General features: G+C 38.9%; 1 protein-coding gene and 1 pseudogene across 1 annotated transcript; both read left to right on the top strand.

Annotated features, from left to right (window-relative positions):
* The first annotated feature begins 2,693 nt into the window (after nucleotides 1-2,693).
* LOC123974033 (olfactory receptor 13C2-like) lies at nucleotides 2,694-9,180 on the top strand. The gene is made up of 2 exons (XM_046054451.1): nucleotides 2,694-2,987; nucleotides 8,551-9,180. Exons 1-2 carry the CDS (start codon nucleotides 2,694-2,696, stop codon nucleotides 9,178-9,180), a joined length of 924 nt encoding a protein of 307 aa, XP_045910407.1.
* A 3,724-nt stretch (nucleotides 9,181-12,904) lies between these two features.
* On the top strand, nucleotides 12,905-13,830 carry LOC123974032 (annotated as a pseudogene).
* The last annotated feature ends 1,738 nt before the right edge of the window (nucleotides 13,831-15,568 follow it).

Genomic DNA, 15,568 nt, shown 5'->3' with positions numbered 1-15,568 from the left:
TGCCTCAGCCTCATCTTCACCAGTATTTCAACCCCAGTCCTCCACTCCATCTCCGGTTGATCGTCATCGCTCCAGTCCTGGTGCCACCTCAACGTTCTAGCTCTCTGATACCTCGTTCTCCGACCTCTTGTCTCCTGAAACTAACCTTGTCTGTTTTTTTTCTGTTTTCCCCGTCAGGTCCAATCACCTCCGTCATCCGATCAGTCAGCTCGCCTACCTGCCTTCTCGCCTCGCCTCTGCGGCGCTCCCCCGGCTTCCCTCCATGCTCCTTGCCTGTCCACCAGCCTCCACATACCTTCTCGCCTCGGCCTCCTGCTCTCCCTCGGTTGCCTCGCCAGAACCTCTCCAGCCCCGCCAGCTGCCCGTCCGCGCCCACGTCTGCTGGCATCCAACTTCCCCCTTTTTCACCTCCCAGCCCCTCATCTACCCTTTTTCCCCCTTAATAAAGCTCTTTGGAAAACTGTCAAGCGTTGCGTTTGGGTCCGTTCTGTCCGAAACCACAACAGAACGATTGAGCCATCATGGACACAGCACGCTCTCCCTCTCCCCCCTCCTCCACCGACCCCACTCCGCTGGAAGTCATCCTCAGGGGGCGGTGCTCGACCAGCGCTCTGTTCCCTGAGCGAGGAGGTGCGGCGCCTCGGGCGTGACTTCCTGACCCCTGTTCCGCGCAACCGCTGTCCCCCTCTCAATCCCCGCCTCGCTCCCTCTCCGCTGACTTTGCTTCGTGCCCCATCCCCAGTCTCCCAGCCAGACATTCTCCGGCGTTTTGGGCAGGTGTGACGGCTTTCTGGTACAGTGTGCCCTGGTGTTTAAGAGGCAACCAGTAACCTTCCAGTCCGATGAGGCCAAGAGCGGTTATGTCGCTGGGCTGCTCTGTGACCGGGCCCTGGCCTGGTCAACGAGGGTCAGCCCCATGTCCTCTCCTCCTGGTCCTCCTGGTTCTCTGCGTTGTTTTGTTTGATGGTGTTCTGTGTTCAGCCTGCTTGTTTCCTGCTGTGTTTAATTTTGCCTTTTTAACATGTGTTTTGTGTGTTCCCCCAGTAATCCTTCGGCCTGCCTGTCTCTCTGTTTTCTCCTGCTGTCTCTCTGCCTGCCTGTCTCGTCAGTCATGTTTCCCTGTTTTGGATTTCTGTTGGATTACCTCGTTTAATTTGGACTCTGTTTATTTTTGGTTTACATTGGACTCAGCCACTGTACGTGCAAGTGTACTCACTCTTGGTTTTGCCTTTAATAAATATCATTGAACTGTCAGCCTTGTGTCCTGCATTTGGGTCTAAAATCCTATGTGTAAATATTTTATTTTTAAACATATTAGCACTGACACAAAATACACTGCTCAGCTCAGGTCAGCTCAGTGTCAGCACGGTTCTCTGATGTATTGTTACTGACATCCCAACCAGAGCCTGCTACACCAATACAGTGTCATCCCAGGCAGTCAAATATGTTTTGACAAAGCTTGACAAAGCGTCTGTATCTGACACCCAGGGATGAGAGAGCCTCAGGTAGTCATAAGCAGACGATTTGAGAAAGGATGACAAAGCGGTTATTTGATGCAAAAAGTACCCTTCGGTGTCTGTAGGGAATGCACCGGGTGTGTATGTATGAGACGCCTCCAGGCACGTCTGTATAAGATGCTCTGGGGCGCTAGTAGTGCTTCCAGTGCAAACTAACTAGCTAGCTAGCGAAGTTTTTGTTTAAGGCATTTACAGCAACTAATCCTAACCTTGACCATCACATTAGTGTGTGCCTAAACCTAAGTCAGTGAATATATACATGTCGGTTAACCCTACAACTGCTAACAGGTAGAGTTAACCTCCTCTGTGTTGCAACACACCAGCAAACTGCGTCGGTATTTGATGCACTGAGGTAAGAATGGGTTGGATGAGAACAGGCTAGCTGCATTGTACACTAAATTTTCATCTGTAAATTTTAGCTGCTAGCACTATTTAAAGGCCATACCACCATTCTGTACCTTCAGTCATTATTCTGCGCTGAACAGAGTCATGTGGATGCGTGACTGCTGTCAGATGAAGCCCTAGCAGACTTGGGACCAGCATGAATGCATAAAATAATAAATAAGTAACATGATGAATGTATCCACGTGTAAGGGTTTAAAAGTAATAATTTTTCTCACTCTACTCAAGTAAGAATAAGTATGATGAATTAGAACTACTCTGACAAGTACAATTTATTTCCTAACAAACTTACATGAGTACATACTAAATGTAAATAGTCACTGCCCACCTCTGATGGCTAGTGACAAAAGAAATGGTGACAAAAGCTGGAAAGGCAGAAATTGTGGCTGGCTTAAAGGAGTTTCTGGCTTGCTTGAAAGAGTTTTTCACTTACGGTTAGGTGGAAAATGCACCCCCCGCCCCCCCTACTCCTCCACATTTCTAATTATCCCCAAAGTTTTATGACGCTGTTCATGTATTAATAGTTCTTGGTGAGGAGTTTAATGAGGTCCATGAAGGGTGACACAGTCTGATAAAAATCATTGCACAGCCTCGAATAGTTCATTATCTGAGTTCTGGAGATAAATGCACACCAAGTGCATTTCAATGTCAGGTAACTGTAGATTAGATTATTTGTTGCCGTCTTCTGAGTGAGACCTACTTTCACAATTTTTGCTCTTGTTTGCCTCTTGTGTCATCTACTGTGTTTGTTTAATTAGGTTTTTACAAATCTTAATGGACGCTGCATTAAATGTAACATATATAACTCTTGGTGGGTATGTGGAAGTGCAAAAATACAGATATCTTTATTTTGTTATCATGTTTGGAGTATATATTCTGATAATCTGCTGTAATTCCACTATTGTGTGCCTCATCGTGATTCACCAAAACCTCCATCAGCCGATGTACATTTTCATTGCAGCTCTGTTACTCAACTCTGTTCTTTTCAGCACTGCCATCTACCCAAAACTTTTGATTGACTTTTTATCTGAAAAACAGATCATATCATATTCAGCCTGTCTCTTTCAGGTTTTTATGTTTTACTTTTTAACTTGTTCAGAATTCTTACTGTTGGCAGCCATGGCCTATGACCGGTATGTGTCTATATGTAAACCTCTGCAATATCCGACTATCATGACAAAAACAACTGTCAGTCTTTTGCTGATTTTAGCCTGGATTCTGCCTGCTTCTCATGTTGCAGTGCCAGTTGTACTAAACATTAAAAACAAACTCTGTAGCTTTACTTTAAAAGGTATTTATTGTAACAATTCACTTTACCATCTTTACTGTGTCAATTCATTAGCATTATCTATATATGGTGTAGTTGTTCTATTGAATGTTGCACTTTTTCCAATGGTCTTCATCCTTTTTACTTACACAAAGATACTTATAATTTCCTATCGGAGTTGTAGAGAAGTCAGAAAGAAAGCTGCACAGACCTGTTTACCCCACCTGTTGGTTTTAATGAACTATTCTTTTTTGCTGACATATGATGTCACTATAATTCGAGTCGAATCTGATATTCCAACTGTACGTTTTGTAATGACTTTGCAAATGGTAATATTCAATCATATCTTTAATCCGCTCATGTATGGACTAAAAATGAAGGAAATTTCTAAACACCTCAAAAGGTTGTTCAGTCAGATCAAAGTGAACTGATGCACTGACACTGATTTATAGTCCTTTCTACCCATAAATCTATAATAAATGAAGAGATGTGAGGTGATGTGATTCCTCTAAGGTATATATTGTAGGGATTTATGTCTATGCTTAAAGCCCAATATAGAGGAGGGCCAGCTTTTACAATGTAATTACAGATACATTTGCTGCAGTTTTTTAAAATATCCAACACATTTTATTCTGCTTAGTAATCACACTTACTAAACCCTGCTACTAGTAACATTAATATTTGTGCTGTTGTAAATGGCTTGTTGATTTTGCCGGGTTAATTTAAAATGAGGTGTTACAGTTTCTGTTGCTTTGGTTCAAAGTGGGGAGTTAAGATGGTACCAAAATTGAGCTTAATCCAGTCTACACATTATTCAGAGCACAGCTAATTTTATATTCGATGGATAGAAAACAAATCATATTGCAAGTTCATTGTTAAATTAAAATGTCTTTAAAATAACTGTTACCTAATTAAAAGTATATTCTTAAAAGTATGTTTGCCATTGCATATTTGTCTCTGTTTATATTAGATGAACTTGTCCGTTCTCAGGCAGAATCTGTGTGTGAGTTGCTTTTTACATCCAAATCAAATCAAGCATCTCTGACAGTTGTGATTATGTTGGTCAGAGAATTAAAGAAAGAGGCCGATGTGGAATGGACCAGTGGCCTTTGGGTTAAAGGCATAATGCCCCAAAAATGCGAAAGAAAAAGAAAAAGAAATGCAGCGATTTAATTAACAACTGATACTTGAAAAAAAAAAATAATTCCACATTAAATAGAGACAATCACAAGACTACATTGAGCAAGCACAAGCTTCCAATTCCTCCAGCCCTCATACAGCTAGAGCAGACACAGATTTACAACTTTAAAAGCAAAACTACCTTATATGTACTTGTAACATCATGAGAGCTGTTATGATACTCTGTAATCTTTTACTTAGTAGAAGTGCATCTCAACTGAAATTCACCAGTGTCCTTGGAACAACTCATTTCTATATATGTGTGAGATTAGCTTTGCTGCATAGTGCATAAGGACGATTCTATTCTCATAATGAATGAGTTGCTGTTGCTTCCACACTTAGACGGCAGGCTGAGAAAGAGTTTTGCTTAAGGTTACTGATGTTCCTCCCTTGTACTCCCTATCAGTAAAGCAATAAATATTCTGTGTTCTCTGTTTCCTGTAAGACTCACTGAATACACTTTGGTGTACAGTGCTCTGTCCTTTCAGCTGAAATAACTTACTCTGTTACTCTTAATAAAAAGCACAAAGACAACTGTTTGTTGGAAGATTATTTGTTAACTTCTTCACAGCGAAATATTTTAGCTGACGCTTTTATCCAAAGCGACTTACTATACATGTCAGATGTCGCACGCCTCTGGAACAACGAGGGGTTAAGTGTCTTGCTCAGGGACACAATGGTGGATGGGTCACAGCGGGAATTACACCAATCAAGAATGAATAAAACCAAAAATAAGTAATGCAAATGAAATATACTTTAAATACAAATCACATTTCTTTGCATTTCACATTGTAGCTCTTTGTCATATTTTGAAATTTTAGTAATTCTAGGTTTCTAGTATTGCTGGATGGGTTGTGAGCCATATTTCTTTGTGCTTTATATGTATCCCTTATGAACCCACCCAATGAGCATGATTTTGCAGCTGAAACACTTAAAGTGAATCAATGTAGGATGTATACAGCATGTCTAAACATGTTTTCATTGCATGTCAGTGACTTTATTTAAATTTACTACAAGTTTTTAAAAAATCATTGAGGGTGTTTGTACCAAAATGAATATGTAAGTGTCTACATACATGTCGGCTAAGTGAGGTGGTGCTAAGGCAAGGCAAGTTTATTTGTATAGCACATTTCAACAACAAGATAATTCAAAGTGCTTTATATAAAACATAAAAGCAACAGGGAAATATAAAAAAGTTTAAAAGCAACATAAGGAAATTGAAAAAATTCACGTTAAAAAAATAATAAGTCACAGTGCAGTGTACAATCAGGGTTAAAAGAGTTAAATGGAAAATAAAAACAGGCTGAGGGGTTGAGCAATTAATTGAGTTACAATTATTTTGAAAAGAGAATAAACAGAGAAGTAAACTTAATCTACTCTCTCTAGCTAGTCTGTACTCGGGTCCATAGCAATCTTTGGGTCCACTGAAACTCCAAAAACCCTCAGACACTACAGAGAAACCAGGACATGTCTGTCCGCAGGCCACTTTGATCCAGTTATACTCTGGACCCACCTGCGTGTTTACAGGTGGACAGAGAGTCCTGCAAATCACTCAGGCGCAAGATTTAAGACCACTTCCTTCACTCTGTTCAATCTCACTCCCATTATCTCTTAACTCAATTACACACTCATTTCTCACTGTGTAGATATTTAATTAAAAGCAATGGTAAAAAGAAAAGTCTTCAGTCTTAATTTAAAAGTACTGAGAGTTTCAGCAGACCTGCAGTTATCTGGGAGTTTGTTCCAGATATACGGAGCATAATAACTGAACGCTGCTTCTCCTTGTTTAGTTTTGACTCTGGGAACAGAAAGCAGACCTGATCCCAGATGACCTGAGAGGTCTGGATGGTTTGTAACGAAGCAGAAGATCAGAAATGTATTTTGGCCCTAAACCATTTAGTGCTTTATAAACTAACAGCAGGATTTTGAAATCAATTCTCTGACAGACAGGAAGCCAATGTAAAGACCTCAGAACTGGAGTGATGTGATCCACCTTTTTGGTCTTAGTGAGGACTCGAGCAGCTGCGTTCTGAATCAGCTGCAGCTGTCTGATGGATTTCTTAGGGAGCCTGTAAGGACACTGTTACAGTAGTCGACTGAAGATAAATGATACATAATAAGGACCCAGTTGCACCTGCACCAAAGTGTTCACTGTTGATTTACATGGTCCATGCTGGTGAAATATTCACCGTCTGAGTCTTATAACGTAATGGATGATCATTTCTCTGCAAAATACTTCAATGGGTCTGCAAATATTTTGACATATAAGTCCTTTAATCCTTTATCTATTCTTCAGGTGATAGTAGGCTGACTTTGTAATTGTGTTAATATGGCTCCTCAAATTCAGGTCTGAGTCCACGACTACACCAAGACTTCTGGCTTGATTTGTGGTTCTTAACATTACAGATTGAAGTTGAGCACTGACTTTCAATCGTTCCTCCCTGGCTCCAAAAACAATGACTTCAGTTTTATCTTTGTTCAATTGAAGAAAATTCTGGCACATCCAATCGTTGACCTGCTCAATACAGTTACTCAGCACCCGTATGGGATCATAGTCCCCTGGTGAAATGGTTATGTAAATCTGTGTGTCATCTGCATAATTATGGTAACATATTTTGTTGTTTTTCATAATCTGAGCCAGTGGAAGCATGTAAATGTTAAACAAAAGAGGTCCCAGAATGGAGCCTTGGGGAACTCCACATGTCATTTGTGTCAGCTCAGATGTGTGATTACCTATAGACACAAAGTAGTCCCTGTCCTTTAAGTAGGATTCAAACCATTTTAGTACTGTGCCAGAAAGTCCAACCCAGTTTTAGCTAATTACTATTTAACTTAAAGTACGGCTGAGGCCAATGGCAATAGATTTACAAATTGTTCATCCAGCACAAAAGATAGGACATGCTGAGATGTTGGCGTGATGATGGTGGTGGATTTGCCTTGGGCCAGACCTTTGAATCTGCCCACACCACCAAGTTGACAGTGGTTTCTCAGCTGAAATAGCGAGCAATCCAAAGAGCGTCACATGAAGTCTGGTGATTAGCCACACACTAGCTCCACAACCTGGACTAACGCCATTGTCACGCTGTTGTCAAGCTGACCTCTATAGACAATACGCGCTGCTATCAAGCCTGTTCCAAATGGAATAAAACTAAATACTATTAAAACCTGGCAAAACTAGTATATCGCCATCGCTACGCATCAGTGTCAACTTAAAATTACGCTAGATTCAGGCAGATGTATTGGTCTCCAGTGATTGGTTAGGGAAAATCAAATCTCCTCCCCTGTAAATTTCATGGCAACCCACTGAATATTTGTTGAGATATTTCAACAATAAATTATAATGTAACCCTCATGGTGGCAATAGAGTAACAGTCAGAAGATAATCAAGTCACTAGTATTCATTCTCGCTCCTGAGTGAACAATGTCCATAAAAGTTGGTTTCCTGTTGCACAGTAAAATGTACTAGTACACATTCTGGCCTGTATGGCAACAGATCATTTAGGGTCATGAGATATCCTATAATCCCTGGCATGTCAAAGGACATTTTTCCAGCTCTGAGTCCCCAAAAACATAAAACACCATAAGCCCATATAGTGCTCCTGCCTCCAGGCCTCCAGAGCTTGACAAAGTTGTTTATATGTTAGTAGTTCTTGGTGGAGGGTTTAATGAGATCCATTGAGGGTAGAAAAATCTGATAAAAACAATCCATGGAGCCAGTTCACTTTCTGATTCTGAAGGTCAGCACACACTAAGTGCAGGTAACTGTTAATCAAATAATCTATAACAGGTTATATGTAATGATCAGGTTAGACTTTTGTTTAAATGTATGTTTATTAATGCTTGTTAATGTAAATATCTGTTTTATACACTTACATTTACATTTTTATAATCTGAATGGATGATTTAAATGCAACATTTATAACCCTTGATGGGCATGTGGAGGTGCACAAATACAGATTTCTTTATTTTGTCATTATGTTCATAGTATATATTCTAATACTCTGCAGCAATTTAACCATTGTGTGCCTCATCGTGATTCACCAAAACCTCCACGAGCCAATGTACATTTTCATTGCAGCTCTGTTACTGAACTCTGTTCTTTACAGCACTAATATCTACCCAAAGCTTTTGATTGACTTTTTATCTGAAAAACAGGTCATATCCTATTCAGACTGTCTGTTTCAGTGTTTTCTGTATTACTCTTTAAACGGTTCAGAATTCTTACTGTTGGCAGCCATGGCCTATGACCGGTATGTGTCTATATGTAAACCTCTGCAATATCCAACCATCATGACAAAAACAACTGTCAGTCTTTTGCTGATTTTAGCCTGGATTCTGCCTGCTTCTCACGTTGCAGTGCCAGTTGTACTAAACATTAAAAACAAACTCTGTAGCTTTACTTTAAAAGGTATTTATTGTAACAATTCAGTTAACCATCTTTACTGTGTCAGTTCAAGCGCATTATCTATATATGGTGTAGTTGTTCTATTGAATGTTACACTTTTTCCAATGGTCTTCATCCTTTTTACTTACACAAAGATACTTATAATTACCTATCGGAGTTGTAGAGAAGTCAGAAAGAAAGCTGCACAGACCTGTTTACCCCACCTGTTGGTTTTAATGAACTATTCTTTTTTGCTGACATATGATATTGTTATAATTAGAGTCGAATCTGATTTTCCAACTGTACGTTTTGTAATGACTTTGCAAATGATAATGTATCACCCTCTCTTTAATCCGCTCATGTATGGACTAAAAATGAAAGAAATTTCTAAACACCTCAAAAGGTTGTTCAGTCAGATCAAAGTGAACTGATGCAATAAAACTGATTTAAAGTCCTATTTACTGTATAATTAATGAAGAGATGTGAGGTGATGTCTGATTCGTCTAAGGGATATATTGCAGGGATTTATTTAAGCCTAAAGCCCAATAAAGAGGAGGGCCAGCTTAAACAATGTAATTACTCGTACATTTGCTGCAGTTTTTCCAAAATATCCAACACATTTTATTCTGTTTAATAATCACACTTTTAATTCTTTACTAAAAAGCAAACATTCAAAACAACATGCATATTAGTGGTGTATCTTTGGTGGTGTTACAGCTTCTGGTGCTTCAGTTCAAAGTGGGGAGTTCGAATGGTAAAGAAATTGGGCTTATGTCTGCCTACATTTTATTAAAAGCACATTTCTTTATTAAATCCTAAATGAATAGTAAATAAATCATATTGTAAATACTGAGTTCACTTTTAAATGTCTGTAAAATAACTGTTACCTAATTAAATCAAGTATGTTTGCTATTGTAGATTTTTCTCAGGTTTTATTAGATTTCTACGGTATCCATGTTCTGGCAGAACTTGTGTTTTTTCATCCAAAATCAATGAAGCTGCTCTGGCAAATGTGATTATGCTGGTCAGAGAATTAAAGAAAGTGGCCTTAGGCTTTAGGGCACCAACCATGAACTGCGATTTATTACTCTCAATTAAAGGCATAAAAAAGAAATGTAGCAATATATTTTACAATTGATGCTTTGTAATTTATTTTGTTCAAATCAAACGAGACAAAATCACAATGTAAAAGCATCCTCAAACAGCTACAGCAAACACATCTTTACAACCATCAAAACACAAAAAGTACAACACACAACAAAATGGGGGGATTTAAAAAATGACACCAATAAAGACCAAAAGAAACCAAAAATTAGAAATGCAGACCAAATTTACTTTTAATACAAATCAATTTTCTTTGTATTTTATATTCATTTTTTGGAATTATAGTAATTTTGGTTTGCTGGACAGTTTGTGAGCCAAATTTCTTTATGTTTTATTTTGCATGCAAAATTAATGAACCCACAGAGTGAGCTTGATTGTGCAAGTGAATGAATGTAGAATGTATACAGCACATCTTAACATGTATTGCACGCTGAAAAATAGTAACTGACTGCTGCTGAGCCAGAAGGAATATGTAAGCGTCTACAGCCAGGGGTGGAAATCAACTTTTTGGGACTGGTAGATGAAAATAATAACATGCCTTTTTATGTAATGTAAACATTTGTTTCAGTACTTTTAATTGAGATAATGAGGTATTATCTCCATTACAAACTTAATGAAGCTGCCAGATCAAAATTTGAAGCAAAATTTATTTATTAAGACATAATAGTAAATTGTTTTATAAACTTACTAGATGCTTCATAATCATTCAACTTAATTCTCATCACTGGTCACTCCTAATCGTGCTTTATCATTCAACTTAAACCTCCTCATTAATGATGTTTTTATGCCCCTCCATTTCATATAAAGTATATCACTACTATAGGCTTAATATTAATTGTAGGTCATTTTGATGTATTAAATCTTTATGCAAGAAAAACAGTCTACATTGATCTGGAATTTATCAATGCTAAACAAAAAAATCCTAACCATTCATGCACAAAAATAACTAAGTTGTAGTTTTTGGTCTCACATTGTAAATAATTTTTTGGTTCGCACGGATCTACTTTCGGGGCAACTGCATGTGAAATACTCTGTTTTGCAAAACATCATCTGTCACGCTGCTTTTCTTCTTGTTCTTGCTTTATTTGCGGTGCCGTTGACTTCCCTTTTCTTGTCTTCACTGTTACCAAGCTAGGGGCGGATTGGCCACCTGGCATACGCCAGATGGGCCAGACTATTTGATTCGGGGTGGGCCGGTCATATTGATGTTAATATCAGTGTTTCCCACACATCAGCTTTACTTGAGCGGCCGTTGAGGTACGTTAAGGGCCGTCCAAAATATTTGCAGACCCATTGAAGTATTTTGCAGAGAAACATTGAGAGAAATGATCATCCATTATGTTATAAGACTCAGACGGTGAATATTTCACCAGCATGGACCATGTAAATCAACAGTGAACACTTTGGTGCAGGTGCAACTGGGTACAATGTTGGTTTCGGTTTTCGATTGGCTTCCTCATTAACAAGCCTCCTCCGCACACCCACGGCCAGAGCAGAATTAAGTAGGCTAGTGAGTGATAGTTTTTATTCATGTGTATTCCAATGTTGAGAGCAGTGTGTGAGAAAACATTTTTGCAATTTAAATATAGAAGAAACAAGCAACAAAAAAAAGCTACTGATTTTAATACATTATATTCCGTTTTATTGTTATATTTTGAATTGTCACCTGCTGAATCTTGTGCTGCCATTCATATAAATAAAGACATTTACTCCATAAATTGGTGCAGAAAATGTCCCCAGAATGCAGGTAATTAAGTGTTTAATGCTCAAAATCTCCAGGGAGAGGACCCAGAGACCCCCCACTCACACATTTTATCATTGAATACTCAAAATAGTGTTAAAATATCTTCTCGTCTTGTTCTCGTGACCAAAGTCTTTCATCACACGCAGAGTAGGCCTACTGCTTATATCATTTCACCATTGTAAACAAATATAGCCTAAGAAGTGAATGTGTGTTCGTGGGGATATGTGGTAAGGTGGGCTGGTACATGCTGCCACCGGCTTTACCGGAGGGGAACGTAGCAAACAGCAGGTATAAATAAATGGGAGATTTATGTGGAAATATTTTAATGGGAGGATACCGGGAGAGAGATACATGATTTTTGTATCCCTTGGTACAGCAGGGACCTGTTTAAGTGTGACACACAACAAAAAACAACTCTGATCTGCTCTTAGCTACCGTCAAAAAGCTATTATATGGCGATTGTACCGAATACATTTACCCGCCAATGTGGTGGGTAGCCTTCCAACATTTAGCCGCCAAACGGAAAATCTACCTGCATTTGGCGCTTGGTGGATATTAATTACATAAGATTAACGTTGGTCCCTTGTGATTTGTTAGGGGAAACCAAACCACCCCTTGCCCACGAAAATTGGTTAGAGTGGAGGCAATGTCAGACTGAATGAGTTGACAATTCTATCTGATATCAGGAAAGGGCTAAATAAAAGCCTGGGATCCAATTTGCAATTCATCCTCTTGGGAAAATTCAAATGTAAAAATCAATAATGTAAACATCAATGGGGGGTCAGTAGGGGTGTACAGAGGATCACAAAGTCCGTAGGGTTCATCCTCCAGCCTGAGCGAGCAATGTCCAGAATGTTGGTGTCCTGTTCATCAAAATTTATACCAAAAAAATATACTGGTATAAATTTTGGCCTCCATGGCAAGAGATAAAGTAATTTGGGGTCACAAACTAACATATAATCCCTGGAATGCCAAAGGGCACCTTGTAGTTCATGATCCCCAGAAACATCAAATTCCAACATTGCCCTAGCAGGTGCTCCTGCCTACAGGCCTCCAGAGCTTGATGAAGTTGGTTACATGTTTGTTCTTGGTAGAGAGTTTAATGAGATCCGTGGAGGGTGAAGAAATCTGATAAAAACAATCCAGAGCCGAACAGTTTACTTTCTGAATTCTGAAGGACACACACACACAGTGCAGGTAACAATCTATAACAGATTGTGTGTCATGATCGGGTTGGACTCTTGTTTGTTGCCTGTTCCTGTAATTACTCTGTTATATACATTTACATTAGCTTTTTGAGAATCTGAATGGATGAAGAATTAAATGAAACATTTATAACCCTTGATGGGCATGTGGATGTTCACAAATACAGATTTCTTTATTTTGTCATTATGTTCATAGTATATATTCTAATACTCTGCAGCAATTTAACCATTGTGTGCCTCATCGTGATTCACCAAAACCTCCACGAGCCTATGTACATTTTCATTGCAGCTTTGTTACTGAACTCTCTTCTTTTCAGCACTGCTATCTACCCAAAGCTTTTGATTGATTTTTTATCTGAAAAACAGGTCATATCCTATTCAGACTGTCTGTTTCAGTGTTTTCTGTATTACTCGTTAAACGGTTCAGAATTCTACTGTTGGCAGCCATGGCCTATGACCGGTATGTGTCTATATGTAAACCTCTGCAATATCCAACCATCATGACAAAAACAACTGTCAGAATATTCCTCATTTTTGCCTGGCTTCTGCCTGCCTGTCAGATTGCAGTGCCAGTAGCCCTTAGTGCAAATGCTAAACTCTGTAGCTTTACTTTGAAAGGAATCTTTTGCAACAATACAGCCTACAAACTCCACTGTGTGAGTTCAGTTGCACTATCTGTGTATGGTGTGATTGTTTTGTTAAATGATACACTTTTCCCTGTGCTTTTCATACTTTTTACATACACAAGGATATTTATAATAACCTACCAAAGTTGTAGAGAGGTCAGGATAAAAGCTGCACAGACCTGTTTACCCCACCTGTTGGTTCTGATCAACTTTTCTTGTTTGTTTACATATGATGTCATTATCGTTAAACTGGAATCTGATTTTCCTAAAACTGCACGTTTTGTAATGACTTTACAAGTGATTTTGTATCATCCTCTATTTAATCCAATCATTTATGGACTTAAAATGAAAGAGATTTCTAAACAAATCCAGAGGTTGTTCTGTCAACACAAAGTGAACTAATATATTGACAAAAATAACTAAAGTTAACTAGTCGGGAGTAAAGTTTCTCCAGTCTTAATAATGTAGATGTGTGATTTCTGAGATTCTTGGGAGGTGGTTAATTTAAGGAACACTAATGCACAGTAAAGATCATCAGCTTCAACAATGTAATGACTAATGACCAAAGCAATTAGCTAGTTTTTCAAAAACACTGAACTCCACCAATACTTAATAAAGAACTTAATTGTGAGACCAACACTTCTCTGTTTGTGGCTAACAAGGTTGTTTTCTATTGTCACTCTGAGTATTGTTTTGTTAACAGAACACTGTTTCCACTATTGTTTTTGATTATGTGATCAAAATCATGAGTGTTTGCTGTCCTGGCTCTACAATGGTGAAACAGCTCCCCACTGACAGGAAAGCAAAAGCTGTGCACATCCGCGGTTGCAGACTGAAAACTCATCTTTTCAGGCTGCACTTTGTTCCCATAAAAAACAAACAAAATCATTCTCTTTTGTTGTTCCTAGCAGTTTTACATGTTTGATGAAGATGATGTACTTGAATGAAGAATCATGCAAGTTCGTTGAGAAATTTTGCAATGTAAAAAGTTGCTTGGTAGGAGTGAAAAGGGAGGGGGGTTCAAGGAGGGTAGAGAACCGTTTTTTTCTGTACTGATTGAAATTTGCTTGGTGGGAAGAGGTGTAGGGAGAGAGTGAGCGAGCAAAAGGACATAGTAGAGGTAATAAGTTGGATGTTAACATCTCTGTCTGGATGTTGAACTCACTACGAAGTACTTACAGGGATGTTCGATGTGTAATTCCTGCAAGAATTCGCAGAGAACTCAAACCATGTATACTGAATAAGGGTGTGACGAGACACTTAGCTCACGGGATGAGACCACTAGATTAAGTTCACGAGATTGAAACGATTCGCGATTTAACACTATTTTTAAGAAATCTTCAATATGGAATTATATGGAAATGATATGAAAATTATGAGCATTAATAAGTGAATTCCTGCATTCTGGTGATTTATTCTGCACCATTCTGAGGGAAATGTTTTTATTTATGAAGGGGAAAGACAAAATTCAGGTGGCAGGAAACAATTAAAAATACTGTTTAACAGGATAAAATGCATTGCAGCTCTCTGGTATTCTGTGTTGCTTTCAAATTTGTTTTCTCCTGTACATCTACTTTTCTAATTTAATATCATCCCATATCATGACATGTCAGGAAAAAGGTGCAATATCACGAAATAACAGGAGACCACCAGCTGAACAACAGCAAGAAACAGCACAGAAAAGATAACAATTGTGTAACAAAATGTGTATGTATATGGGGGGGCGGGGGGTCATCCAGAGCAAGATTTGGGATCCAGGCTTATGACCCTACTTTTTCCCCATAAGGAGACACAATCCTCCCTTGGGCACATACACTCACCTAAAGGATTATTAGGAACACCATACTAATACTGTGTTTGACCCCCTTTCGCCTTCAGAACTGCCTTAATTCTAGGTGGCATTGATTCAACAAGGTGCTGAAAGCATTCTTTAGAAATGTTGGCCCATATTGATGGATAGCATCTTGCAGTTGATGGAGATTTGTGGGATGCACATCCAGGGCACGAAGCTCCCGTTCCACCGCATCCCAAAGATGCTCTATTGGGTTGAGATCTGGTGACTGTGGGGGCCATTTTAGTACAGTGAACTCATTGTCATGTTTGAAATGATTGGAGCTTTGTGACATGGTGCATTATCCTG

Source organism: Micropterus dolomieu, linkage group LG07, assembly GCF_021292245.1.
Source record: "Micropterus dolomieu isolate WLL.071019.BEF.003 ecotype Adirondacks linkage group LG07, ASM2129224v1, whole genome shotgun sequence".
Taxonomy (NCBI): Eukaryota; Metazoa; Chordata; class Actinopteri; order Centrarchiformes; family Centrarchidae; genus Micropterus; species Micropterus dolomieu.
The sequence above is the reverse complement of the archived record's forward strand: the minus strand, read 5'-3'. Positions and strand labels throughout refer to the sequence as shown.

Excerpts from the sequence above, each read along its gene's own strand:
- LOC123974033 (XM_046054451.1), top strand. The coding sequence starts at position 2,694 with ATGGACGCTGCATTAAATGTAACATATATAACTCTTGGTGGGTATGTG. Across the intron at positions 2,988-8,550 it reads ATTCAGCCTGTCTCTTTCAG|TGTTTTCTGTATTACTCTTT; the intron begins GTTTTTATGTTT and ends TGTCTGTTTCAG.